This window comes from Capricornis sumatraensis, chromosome 2, assembly GCF_032405125.1.
Source record: "Capricornis sumatraensis isolate serow.1 chromosome 2, serow.2, whole genome shotgun sequence".
NCBI classification, from domain to species: domain Eukaryota; kingdom Metazoa; phylum Chordata; class Mammalia; order Artiodactyla; family Bovidae; genus Capricornis; species Capricornis sumatraensis.
The window spans coordinates 72,903,746-72,916,926 of record NC_091070.1 but is presented as its reverse complement, the minus strand read 5'-3'; the positions used below and the strand labels follow the sequence as shown (position 1 = coordinate 72,916,926).

The following is a 13,181-nucleotide window of genomic DNA, read 5'->3' as shown; positions in this document are numbered from 1 at the left end:
ATATGCATAGTATATTATTTTTATTCGTCAGTCCTATCCCTTTTAAAAGTCTATGTTTTTCTTTTTCAAAACCCCATGCTGTCTTTATCGAGGAACTTTTCCTGACACATAGCAGCAAGACTCACTCTTTGGGATTTCTGGGACACCTGTCTTATCTATAGACATTTATCTTATTCCTGTTACTACCCCCAGGACTATGCTGGAGGCTGGGATTATCAAGATGTGTAGAAATAATCCCTGACTACAGACCTTCCACGATCCAGTGTTAAGCAACTTACGGCTTCTTAAAATAGACTCTTTTACCCAATATAAAATATGAGTGGTGCCGTGGAAGAGGTAAAGAATCAGTACTTAATGATCCAAAGGTCAAGGAGCATCCTTCCAGGGGAGGAAACTTTTCACCAAGGCCTAGGAGGGTGAGGGGCAGGAAGGGAGAAAACTGTGGAATGTTCAGGAGTAGAGAGGTGTGTGGCTGGAGCTCAGGGGGCCTGGGAACAGTGGAAATGGTAAAGGATGAGATTGGAAGTGTCACTCAGGGCCAGGAAAGGAATGGACTTAAAAATTAGGCCTATGTGGCTGGACTTTACCCAGTATTTAAAGGAAAGACATCTGAGGTATTTCAAACATCAAAGTAAATTTTTGATTGAAAAAATAGTAACTTGGGTGGTACGAAGAAAAGTGCTTTGATGGGAAAGATGGAAATGAGAAATTAAGATTAGGTTAGCGTTCTAAATAGACCCGAAAAGTGAAAGTGTCAGTCACTCAGTCATGTCCAACTCTTGGTCAACCCCGTGGACTGTAGCCCTCCAGGCTACAGGCTATCCATGGAATTCTCTAGACAAGAACACTGGAATGGGTAGCCATTCCCTTCTCCAGGGTATCTTCCCAACCCAGGGATCAAACCAAGGTCTCCCACATTGCAGGCTATTTCTTTTCTGTCTGAGCCACCAGGGAAGGCCAAATGGACCCGAAGTTATCTTTTATTTCCCTTAAGACATTCAATACATTTTTTTTCATAATTAGAGTTATTCACACATATACCTTTTCTGTTAACACTTCTGAAGGTGGGCCTTGAGTGGGGTTTTAAAGGACCAAAAGGGTTTAAATAGCAACTGCTCCTACCAGAAACACTCAAGTATTCTAGAAAGTGGTAGTCTTCTTTCTCTAATTCTTTCCAGATGTTAAAGCAGATAAGGCATTATCAAGCATTAAAACATGTACAGTGTGTATAGTTAACATCACAGTAGTCACTATTTGTAGGTACTATTTTGATTTCTCATAATGTTCTATGAGCTCAGTTGAGCATGCGTCTTGTTTTAATGTTTTCAGTAAGTGAAATTAGACCCATCCTATGAATGTGTGTCAGAGAAGGCAATGGCACCCCACTCCAGTTCTTGCCTGGAGAATCCCAGGGACGGGGGAGCCTGGTGGGCTGCCATCTGTGGGGTCGCACAGAGTCGGACACGACTGAAGCGACTTAGCAGCAGCATGAATGTGTGTGTGTGTGCTCAGTTATATCCGACTCTGTGTGACCTCATGGATTGCAGCCTGCCAGGGTTCTCTGTCCAGGGGATTTCCCAGGCAAGAATACTGGAGTCAGTACGCTGAACCTAATAGAACGGAATGTGCCAGGATCATGTAGTAAGTTTTGCTTCCATCCATAATAGTCATCTTGGTCTTTTTCTGAATCTTGAGCTTATTCCTTCATCAAAATAAGAAACCTCTTTCTGTCCTTACCTCTCACTGGAAGGCTGTTCCCCCAGACACTCATAGAATTTGACCTGCTCAGCTCTTAGCTTAAATATTGCCTCTTCAAAGAAGCCTTCATCCATCAGCCTCTCTAAGGTTGCTTATTGCTCTACTCTTTCTTTACATCATTATCTGTAACTATTTACTTGTTTATTTTCTATCCCCTAAGCTGGAGTATAAGTCTCATGAGACCAAGTGCCTTCAATGTCTTAGACACATTTGATTTATATAATCACAGCATTTTAGAACAGTTTCTAGAACTGGGTGCGCATTCAACAAATATTTATTCGAGGGCTGGGTGAATGAATAAATGAATGTTGCCAGAGCCCACGCCCATTCTCCAGTCCCGTCCTCCCTACGTGTTTTCCTCCATTTCCTAGCACACTGGAGGGGAATTGGCTGAGGATATAACCCATCAAATTGTATACCTGGTACCCAGACTGATTAACTTTTGAAACTCAAATATTTACTCACCAGGAAAGGAAGCCAACAGATCTTTCTCTTTCCCATTAGTTAAGATCACTTGATTATATGTAAGCTTGCAGTTATATGTAGTACCTAGTTTAGAAATGAACATCTCTGATAAATTATTTTTAGAATTTTGCCTTGTCTTACTGCATTTTCATTGGCTGATTTTTATAGGAAACTATTAGAATTTACATAAAATAGACATTGTTCCTGGCTCTTTTTTGTTTCCTTCAAGTATCAGACATTTAAAAATGCCTGGTCCTTCTAATAAGTTAGCAAAATCATCTTATCTCCATGCATAGTATAACAGTCCTGGGAGGGTGAATTCTTTCTTTCTTTCCCCAAAGGACATTCTTCTTCTGTGGTTTTAGATTGGCCTCTTCAGGAGTGTAATTTTCCTATGTCTTGGTGGAGTCTGAGATGACTGACTTTGTCACTTGCCTGTTAATCGCTTCTTTTCTCACTGCTCCATGTAGCTGAGGAACAGCTTGCTGATTAACTCCTGAATTAGAGAAGGTGCCCTGTGAAGGAATTTTAAGTACATTTCTCAGTATTCTGTGAAGTTACATGATCTTAGCTCAGTTAATTAAGTTTATTAAAATTGTATGAAGGGGTTCATACAATTCTAAACCACAGAAGAAGCAAAACAATTTGAAAGCAACCTGCCCTTTACCTTGATCCCTACCTTTTCCAAAACCATGGTATAATGCCAACCAACAGAGTAATGGTTGATGAGCAGAATTTTAAGGCATTCTAAATATCACTGGTTGGTTTAATAAAATTAATTAGCCTGCCACGGAGAAAATTTACTAGCATGCTGGTTAATTTCACAATGTAAAGTCAGAGAAGGGTGGTGGGGTTGAGGGAACAAACCTTATTAGTTTTGAATAATTATTTAAAGATGTGGAGCTGCCTATTTCAAGTACTTTGATTGCCAAATCCATTAAGGCTTTAAAATCTCCATGTTTGTATGCTGGTATATATGGGAAGGAATCTCTTTAGATGAAATCACAGGCATATTAGTTAACAGCTAAACGACTTATTTAAGATACAGAACAAGTAGAATCCAAATAAAACCATGGGAACGAGAACTTGCCTTAAGACTTGCTCATGGGAGGTTTCCATAATCTTAATTTGCCATTGATGCAATTATTTCTTTTTCTTGTCTTTTTAATCCAAACAAGATGTTTGCAGCAGCCATGGAAAGGTGCTTGAAATCACATGCCTGAATTCATTTAATTTGCCAACATCGTCTTTTTTCTCTCCCTCTTCCTGGTAATGGGCAAGCGTCAGTTCTGGTGCATTAGGTATTAAATCTCTTCAATTACCAGGCGGGAAGAAAGATTTAAAATTGTGTTTCAAACCTACTAACTGATTTAGTTTTAAAACACAAACACTTCTCCTGCAGAGCCTAAATTAAACTGCAGAAAGGATGCGAAGCTTGAGGAATTAAAGCAGGCAGGGCCAAGGCTTAGGCCAGCAATCAGAACCATTTTGGTTTCTTTCACAGGGCCCCCCTGGTGCAGAAGGAAAGGGGGCAAGAGCATGTCAGAAGACAACCTGTGTGAGAGAGGGCAGACGTTTACATTGCTTGGTAGCTGGACATGGAGTAAATGTTAGTGCAGCAGAGTCCGGTCTAACCTCATATCCTTTCTCTTTCTCTTTGGGTGCTCGGCAGCCATTTTTAACGTGGACGATTCTGTGGTTGATCTGGAAACCCTGGCAGCCTTATATGAAAACGTGAGTATCAGAGTTTCCAGATTTCTGTATCTTAACTAACTTTAAAAAAATATGTTAATGTCTAAAAAATCATTGTATGTGACTCTTCCCACCCAAAAAATCACTGATCCTTTCATATTCTTTGATGGTGGGAATTTTGACATTGCGTGGAAGAGAGTAAGGTACAGAAAAGCAAGCTCAAATGAGAGTAAACATGAGGAAACACTAGGTTCTTGACATCCCTCCCCCACACTGTGGTATCTGGCTTAGTAGATTTCTTTTACAGGAGAAGGTGGTTCAATGGGGAGGCCACATCTGTGCCACAGAACGCAGTCCTGTGATTTGCAATCAGAGTGAATGAAGCTAAGTTACCAGCTTAATATTGGTGTATAACCAGTGTTATCTTCTGAGGAATGGGGATGTGGTCTCCAGCTTGGATGATTACTTTTAGTCCAAGTAAGCTGATGGCATTGAATGTGGGAAATAGTATCGGATGGTGAGTGTGTGTGTTGAATTTAGAATGAGATACTCAGGTTTGAGATCCAGCTCTGTCATGGACAACTGAGTGGCCTTGAGTCAGTTAAACTCCTAAACCTGTTTGATCCTCAGTACAATGGGGATTATAATAGGCTCTACATGATTTCTGTGACTATTAAAATAGAGCTCGATATATATAGCAGTAGCACTGTATTTTGAAAATGAGCAACACTGTATACATATATGGTCTTTAAATGTGGATTGTATGTGTAAATAACCAGAGTAATTGACAGACTTTCTTGAGAATATGGCACAGGAGAGTCCCAGTTCCCATAATTGTTAACTGCTCTGGTTCACTGACTCCTTTTAGATTTGAATATATAGATTGAACCAGATTCTTCTTTACTGAGTGATGCTATTTCCCAGAGCTCTATAGCATGCTTCGGTTACCAAGCTCAAAAAATGATTCAATACTTCGATTCCCAGGGACTTTAAACCTCTCACAGAAAATTTCCATAGTGTGATAATCCAGTCTAGCAGGATTTCCAATTCCCTTCATGTTTTTACATCCTTCTTGTATATCAGAAACTGTTTAGTATCAATATAATATTATGGGTGGGAATGTCCCGTGTTTCTATTAGGAAGGCTTTCATTAATAAATAAGAGGATGTACGAATCCTAGGCCATCCTGGCACATGTGTGGAATACCTGGAGGGCAGCATGGAATTACGGAAGAAAGATGTTTCACGTCAAGCTCTTTACCAGGTGGTTAGTCTAAGCCTTGGTGGAGTCCTCTATAACACAAGGATGCAGTGCTTGATGTTGGAGGACTTCGTAAAAGGCAAAATGCCTTTTAGGGGCTTTTAGTTGTTGCCTCAGGCTCAGGACTGTGCATGTGGTGGGTACTTGTTAGCTTACAGTGGCAGTAAGCTGCATATAACTGACATAGGTGGATAAATTGAGAAAGTATGAGACCAAATGGCAAAGTAAGTGGTGCAGACAGAAAATACTTAGAAAAATCAGAGAGAGCCTGCTGAGCAGAAATTTAAAAATCAGGATCCTATGTAAGTTAGGAGGGCTGTTTTGAGGATGAGGAAGCAAATGCTAAGGAGAGCTTGAACCATATCCAGTCTTACAGGGAAAGACACTAGGCATTTAAGGTAGCAATTAAATTCCTGGCTTGTATATCCAGCTCAGGTTACTTATTTGACCATTGGGTTTTAGCCAGTGATTTTCAAACGTTAGCCTGAGAATCACCTGGGTGGCTCTCTGAACCCCTCTTAAGAGTGTTGGCCCTGCTTCCTGCATAAAGTATGTCCAAGGTGTGCTCAGTTGCACTAAGTCATGTCTGACTCTTTGAGACCCCATGGAGTGTAGTCCACTAGGCTCCTCTGTCCATGGAATTCTTCAGGCAAGAATACTGGAGTAGGTTGCCATCTCCTCTTCCAGGGGATCTTCCTAACCCAGGAACTGAACCTGGATCTCCAGCATTGGCAGGCAAAATTTTTTTTTTTTAAACCACTGAGCCACCTGGGAAGCCCTATACCCATGATAGGGCCAGCAATTGCAGTTGGCATTTCTAATTAGTGACAGGTGATGCTGATGGTCCAGAGACCATACTTTGAGACGTATTGCTTTAGACAGATTCTCACTGCTCATTTTTGTGTGTGTTTTGCTTCTATTTCAACACAGAGAGCCCAAGAGGATGAACTCGTTAAAATAAGAAAGTATTATGAGACATCCAAAGAGGAAGAATTGAAGCTGCTGGATAAACCTGAGCAGTAAGGATGCTTGAACACTTTTCTGTTAATAAAAGGAGAAGGGCCTTCCCTATCTTCCTGCCTCCAGCTCCGAATAACCACATCTAAGCTGTGCCAAGCTCAGTCACAGCAGCGTCATTCCCGTGACCTATTGCATGCAGCAGGATGACCTGACTGCCGGGAAAGGCAGCTGGGAGATTTGTGCTGCTGGGTAGCATGTCTCAAGCCCTCACCCCACCCCTCATGACTCCCCTTTTCTTGTCCTAGCAAATCGTTAATTCCTCCTAGACTAAACATTCTGGCCAAAAGGGTAACTGAGGAAGGAAGAAGTTACTGCTCCGTTTAAGGTTCTGCTGATGCAGTTGAAAGAGATGATGTCAGAGTCACAGGATTTAAATTGATTTTCCTAAATATCGTATCCAGTAAATGTTGCCTGCGTGTGCCAGCTTTCTCCCCACACTCTCCACCTGCTCTGCCCAATTTCACTGTGACTTTTCATCCTTCATTTGCACGTGCTTACGCTGCTTTCCAGTCACTGTTTAGCGATGTCTGCTCTCTAGTTTGAGGTGTTCCACACACTCTTGTTCTTTGCTGGGCTCTTGGGATCTACAGCCCCCCAGGTCCACCTAGGACTCTTGAGAATGTGGGTCCTAAGTGGACAGAGGGCTCCTTTGCCTGTTGCTCCTTTGAGTGCTTCCTGCCCAAGGCAGGGTACCCTTCTCAGCTTGGAGATGAGGGGAGGGATAGGAAACAGAGGAAATTGATCGAGTTTAGGGTAAGTGGGACTTCCCTGGTGGCTCAGTTGGTAAAGAATCCACCTGTAATACACGAGACCCAGGTTCGATCTCTGGCTGGGGAAGATTCCCTGGAGAAAGAAATGGCAACCCACTCCAGTATTCTTGCTGGGAAATCCCATGGACAGAGGAGCCTGGTGGGCTACAGTCCATGGGGTCACAAAGAGCTGGACATGACTTGATGATTAAACCACCACCAGAGTTATAAGTCAGCCCCAGAGACAGGTGAACGGCTTGTCCTGAAACCTTCATACCTTGCCCTTGATTCCTCTAAAATGCCCCATTTCCTTTGGATTCCAAGGTCCAAAAATCATCTCCCAGTGACTGGGTGGGGGATTTTTAGGTTTGCTCAGTTACTGACAAACCTTTATGGTAATTTGGGGACACTTCAATGATTGGCTCTCATGTGGAGCATATGCCAGGACTCTCCCCCCAAAACACACCCAAAGTTAGTTCATGAAGCCTAGGAATTTTGTGACTCAGTGGGCTCCCCTGCCCTTCAGTTCCATCACCCTGAGTCCCCATCCTTACCAACGCTACCCCTTACCCATCACACAGTCAATCCCATGTCATGCTTTCTAATATAATGAGTTAATTTCCATTAAGGAGCTAATGACTGAAAATGAAAAGACTAATAACGGATATTTAGGCACAAAGCCATGGAAATATTTGAGGACTGACTTAAGTCAGCTCTAACAAGATACCTTCAACTGGGTGACTTGCCAACAACAAAAATGTTTATCTCACAGTTGCTGAAGCTGGAAGTTTGAGATCCAGCTGCAGCCATGGCTGGGTTCTAGTGAGAATGCTCTTGCATGCTGTGGACTGCCAGCGTCTCTTTATATCTTCACATGGCAGAGAGCAGAGAGAGGAAAGAAGCTGTTGTGTCTCTTTTCTGCAGGGAACTAACCCCACTCATGAGGGATTAACCCTCAAGTACTCATTACTGCCCAAAGTCCCTACTCCTTAATACTATCACATTGAGGGTCAGGATTTCAACATATGGGTTTGGGGGGACACAAACATTCAGTCCATAATAGGGACAGTAGGACATATCAAACATTTGTTGTTCTTATTCAGTTGCTAAATCATGTCCGACTCTGAGACCCTATGGACTGCAGCATGCCAGTCTCCTGTGACCTCCATTATCTCCCAGAGTTTGCTCAGATTCATGTGCATTGAGTCAGTGATGCTATTTAGCCATCTCATCCTCTGGCCCTCCTTCTCCTTTTGCCTTCAGTCTTTCCCAGCATCAGGGTCTTTTCCAGGGAGTTGGCTCTTTGCATCATGTGATTAAGCATTTGGGTAGTGCTAACTATACCACATTAAGCAATGATCTTCTAAGCTCAAAGTTGGAAAACTTTACCTATAAAGGACCTGGCAGTAAGTACTTTAGGCTTGGTGGCCATTACAGTCTGTTGGAACTATTCAAGTCTACCGTTGTAGTCCAGAAGCAGCCATAGATGATGGACGTGCCTGTGCGCCAATAACATTTTATTTATGGATGCTGAAATTTGAATTTCCTATCATTTTTACACGTCATAAAATATTATCCTCTGTTCACTTATCCCCAGCCATTTAAAAATGTGAAAACCATTCTTAGCTGATGGACCATACAAAAACAAGTGATGGGCTGAATTTGGCCTGGGGTCTATAATTCACCAACCCCTGCTCTAAGCTATAGGAAAGCCAACCTGGTGAAATGAACAGTGGGTGTGGCTCCTGGAAGGGGTCCCCTTTTCCTTCTGTGTTAATGCCTTTTTGGTATTATTTTACAAGATTAATTGCCAAGACAAAAAGTAATGGTAGCATGTAATTAACAAAATGACTTCTTGTTCTTGCTTTCTCTACTGAGGATCTGGATAGAAGAGCATTTTTATTATTTTAATTTATTAAAAAATTTTTATTGGAATATTATCACCCAGAGTGAAGTAAGTCTGAAAGAGAAAAGCAAATATATCAATACACACAAGTGGAATCTAGAAAAATAGTACAGATGAACCTATTTCCAAGGCAGAAATAGAGACATAGATGAAGGGCATTTTTAAAGTTTGTAAGTGGTCATTTTAATGGCTTCCTTATCATGCTAAGCTCTTACTGACAGCAGAGAAGATGGTCATATTGTCCTGATGATGTGTTTGGACTCAGTTGCTAGAGGGTAAGGCCCAGAGAGGTAGGGCCTCCAGCCCTAAGTGAATTTCACCTTTGCTCCCAACCTCCTGCACAGCACAGCATTTGTTTGATTTATGCCAGAGTCTGATTTTTTGGCCACTTACTTGCCATTAGCTCCAAGTGAGTTGACTATAAGCATGTTTTACATACTGGAAAATATGAATCATTTATAGTTTCAACATTGCAGTTTCCTAAGATTCCTGTGGTGCCCAGTCCCATAAATTCGAGTCTGGAGAGCCTGGCTTCATCACTCACCTCATCAGCTTTCTTGAACATGGGGCCAGATGTAGGAAGCCATTTCCCACAGAGATGTCATCTGCTTGAGACTAGGCTCTCTGAGAACCACTCTCTCCAGCGATGGTCCTCAACTCTGTTCACACTCTGCTTGGGGTGGTAGTGAGGCATTGGGAGCTTCTATTGCATTTGATTAGGCCTGGTGTGTGCTTTTTCTGGCCTGAAGTGAGGATACCATATATAGCCTTTTGGGATGCTCTACTTATGGGCTTCCCTGATAGCTCAGTTGGTAAAGAATCCACCTGCAATGCAGGAGACCCCAGTTCAATTCCTGAGTCAGGAAGATCCCCTGGAGAAGGGATAGGCTACCCACTCCAGTATTCTTGGGCTTTCCTGTGGCTCAGCTGGTAAAGAATCTGCCTGCAATGCAGGAGACCTGGGTTCGATCCCTGGCTTGGGAAGATCCCCTGGAGAAGGGAAAGGCTACCCACTCCAGTATTCTGGCCTAGAGAATTCCGTGGACTGTATAGTACATGGGATCGCAAAGAGTTGGACATGACAGAGTGACTTTCACTTTTTGCTTATGCCCATAGCTGCCTTGCCCTCCTGCCTCCCCAAATGAAGACACATTGACTTTTTGAAACAAGGCTCTGTTAGCATCTTCTCCTGTGGAGGAACATAGGTTACAACATGCACAGACAGAAATGTTATCATTCAGGGTTCCGAGGGATCATTAACCAAATATTAATCCCTTGAAAACAGTGGGCCTGTTGCGTCATTCCTGCTATGAGCTGAGTTACTGTGAGGTGCAGAATATCTCTCCTGTATACAGACTCTAGTTACAGTCCACCCTGGCAAGACCATCTGGCCTTAAGGACAGAAGGGGAAGGTCTCTAGTCTGTGGCTCTTTGGGGATATTTAGTCCTTCCTATCTATGGCCCTAGCGTAGACTAGTCCTAAAGGAAATCAGTCCATAAATATTCATGAGTACCATGAGCTAATAATGCCCAAGACGCCCTCCTTGGGGATGGGTAAAATAGTGCTTATCCCTTCCCTTATGGGTAGAGTATAAAACCCAGTTGAGAAGAGGGGATAAGATGTTAGACATTTCATAGCCTTGAGGTAACATTCCCTGGTGGCTCAGACAGTAAAGAATCCTCCTGCAAGGCAGGCAACCTGGGTTCGATCCCTTAGTTGGGAAGATACCCTGGAGGAGAGCGTGGCAACTAACTCCAGTATTCTTGCCTGGCGAATTCCCATGGACAGAGGAGCCTGGTGGGCTAAAATCCATGGGGTCACAAAGAGTCGGACATGACTGAATGACTAAGCACAACACAGCACATGCTTCTGGTACTTTCTCAGATAAACGGGAAATGGTGCTTTCCTCAAGTTTTCATTTTTCCCATATTTGCTACTCTACTATTTATCTTCACCTTCTGCTAGGTGACCAGGCCCCAAACCCACAAATCATTCTGGACTCTTCTCAATATCTCACGGGCTGGGTCAGCTTCTCTGGGTCTGGCCACCTCAATTGCTTTCTAACTATTTGCCCCTGTACATCCACACTGGTGGCCCTATCACCTACCCATTAGAATATTCCAGCTATCCCCAGCCTCAGATCCACTATAGCCTCCAGTCAATCATCCAAGCCTTGCCAGGACAGTTTTCTAAAACAAGAAGCTGGAAGTGTCACTCTTCTGTTTCCAATCATTCATTCATTCAGAAAAAGCTTGAAATCTGTGTTTTAGAACATGAAGCTCCATTTTAGCTCCTTCTCACCTTTGCCCATGAATGTCAGGCAGCCTATCTAGGCTCTCACTGGCAATTTCTCACACACGGCCTGCGCAAGCACCAGAAGGCTCCCAGAGACCTGGGCTGATGTGGTCCTTCCAGGGCTCTGACTGCGATGCCCTGCATGTGGCATCCATAGCTCCTGTTCCAGGTCCCATCACCAAGATCACTCATGAAACTCCATAGTAATTGTGGATTTATTTCTCAGGTGATCAAGAAGCAATTATATATAAGTTAAATTAGGTTCTCAGGTCTTAGCATGGTGCCTGGCACACTGTAAACGCTTCATCTAAAAACAGTAAAATTCTTGGTGACTGATGCTATAGTATTTTTGGTGACACATTTCCTAGAGTCCAATCTAAAAGTAATGTGAAATTTCTGAATTCCTTTCCTGAGTCAACTCTGGATATGTGTTTTGGCCCCTTCTCCATACACATTGGGTCTTTAAGGTTCTCTGAGAGCCTTCCTAGTGCCAACCCTAATTCCAGTAAAGCTTTGAGCCCAGGGAACCTTATAGTTCTATTTCATTTTTTTCTGGGTAACACAAATTAGTTGAGCCTATGGGCTCATCTCCTTCTGTGGATCCTAAACCTCCTTTCTGGACACTAGTTATGAATGATTGTTTAGCCAGCATTTCCTTCTTCTCTTCTAAGTCCTTGCTGGTAAGCTGGGGTGTTGATCTGTGTATTCTTACCATCAGTTCTTCACTCACTGTGTCCACTTAAACAAGGAAGTGTACCTTCTCTGGGATATAGGTCCTACTTTGGGAGTAGTGTTTCATGGTTGTATTTGGAAAGGGAGAAATGCAGGGTGCTATTCGGCAGCATTTGAATATGTCAGACTTCCCAAGATTCACTTACAGGACCAGGTGCCTCCCGGCCCACAAGCTTTTTACTGCTCACGTTTGTGAAAACTGGTGATACCCCTGATTTCAGTCATAAATGAATCAGTGGTTTGAAACTAATTTTAGCAAAGAAGCAATTTACATATAGTGTGTAATTTTTTCATCTTGTTCTGATTCAGAATTCTTTTGGGTTTTCATTTTTATATCCCATCACATGGTTTTCATAATAATCAAAAGTTACAAAACCTTAAAACAAAGGTATGTTTTCTTTTATGAGCATTCTTTGCTTCATCTCAGTGCCGTTAAAAAGAAAAAGGATTATGACCTGGTTGTAGAATAAATAAGAAAAACCGTTGATTATTAGAATTATTATTAAAACCCAAGTGTCCCTAAAAGAGGCACAGAGTATTAACTAAGAAACGTTGGGGGGTTATGGAAAAAAGGGGGCTCCAGCTTTGCTCCTATGTAAAAGTATTCTTGGTAAGAGGTTACAAAATGTCAAGGTATTGATGTTACGATTTGACGAAGACTTTCAGAACTATCAGTTAATCATCATTTCAACCCCAGAATGGATTTAATAGCTGTTAGTGGATTCTCTCCTCTTCTGGATTCATTTCCAACTCTTTCCATCCATTTTAGTTTATACCCCTTCCTCGGGTGGTTGGCTTCGAGAATATGTAACTCTTCCAACTTAATTTTGCAAGGGGCTTCAGTGCCCAGCTGCTCAGACAGTGAGCTTCTGTGTGTAGGTCAGGACTCACCTTTAGCTTTTAAGATCTGTCTTGCTGTAATTTTTAAGAAACTTTAGATTGTTTTCGCTTAATGAGTGCCTGCCTTGTTCCAAGCATGGATCTATGAACTCTTGTCTGTGTAAGTAAGTCGATGTGGAAAAGTAAACACCTGTAGAATAGAATCATTATGACTATTACAATTGATTGAACAGGAAAATAATAGTAAGCTCATTTCAGAAAGAGATTTCTTTTAATCACTTGCCTGTCGACATTTGCCTCGTCTTCACTTAGCCTATGTTAATACGCCATTAGAAAATACTGCATTATAAAGGGAGTCGATTGCATTGTTTTCTTTTCTTTTTTTTCAGACTGTAAAGATTAATGCTTCCCATTTGGGTTTTAGTCTTATTTGGGAAGCAGGAGATAGATTAAACGTGACGTG

The 13,181-nt window shown here is 42.2% G+C and overlaps 1 protein-coding gene across 2 annotated transcripts in view; it reads left to right on the top strand.

Annotated features, from left to right (window-relative positions):
• FMN1 (formin 1) overlaps positions 1–13,181 on the top strand; it is a 434,454-nt gene that overhangs the window by 266,799 nt on the left and 154,474 nt on the right. For both annotated transcript variants that reach the window (XM_068965008.1, XM_068965009.1), the window contains 2 exons: positions 3,896–3,957; positions 6,106–6,194. In XM_068965008.1, the coding sequence (XP_068821109.1) occupies positions 3,896–3,957; positions 6,106–6,194 (151 nt within the window). The remainder of the gene's footprint in view (positions 1–3,895; positions 3,958–6,105; positions 6,195–13,181) is intronic.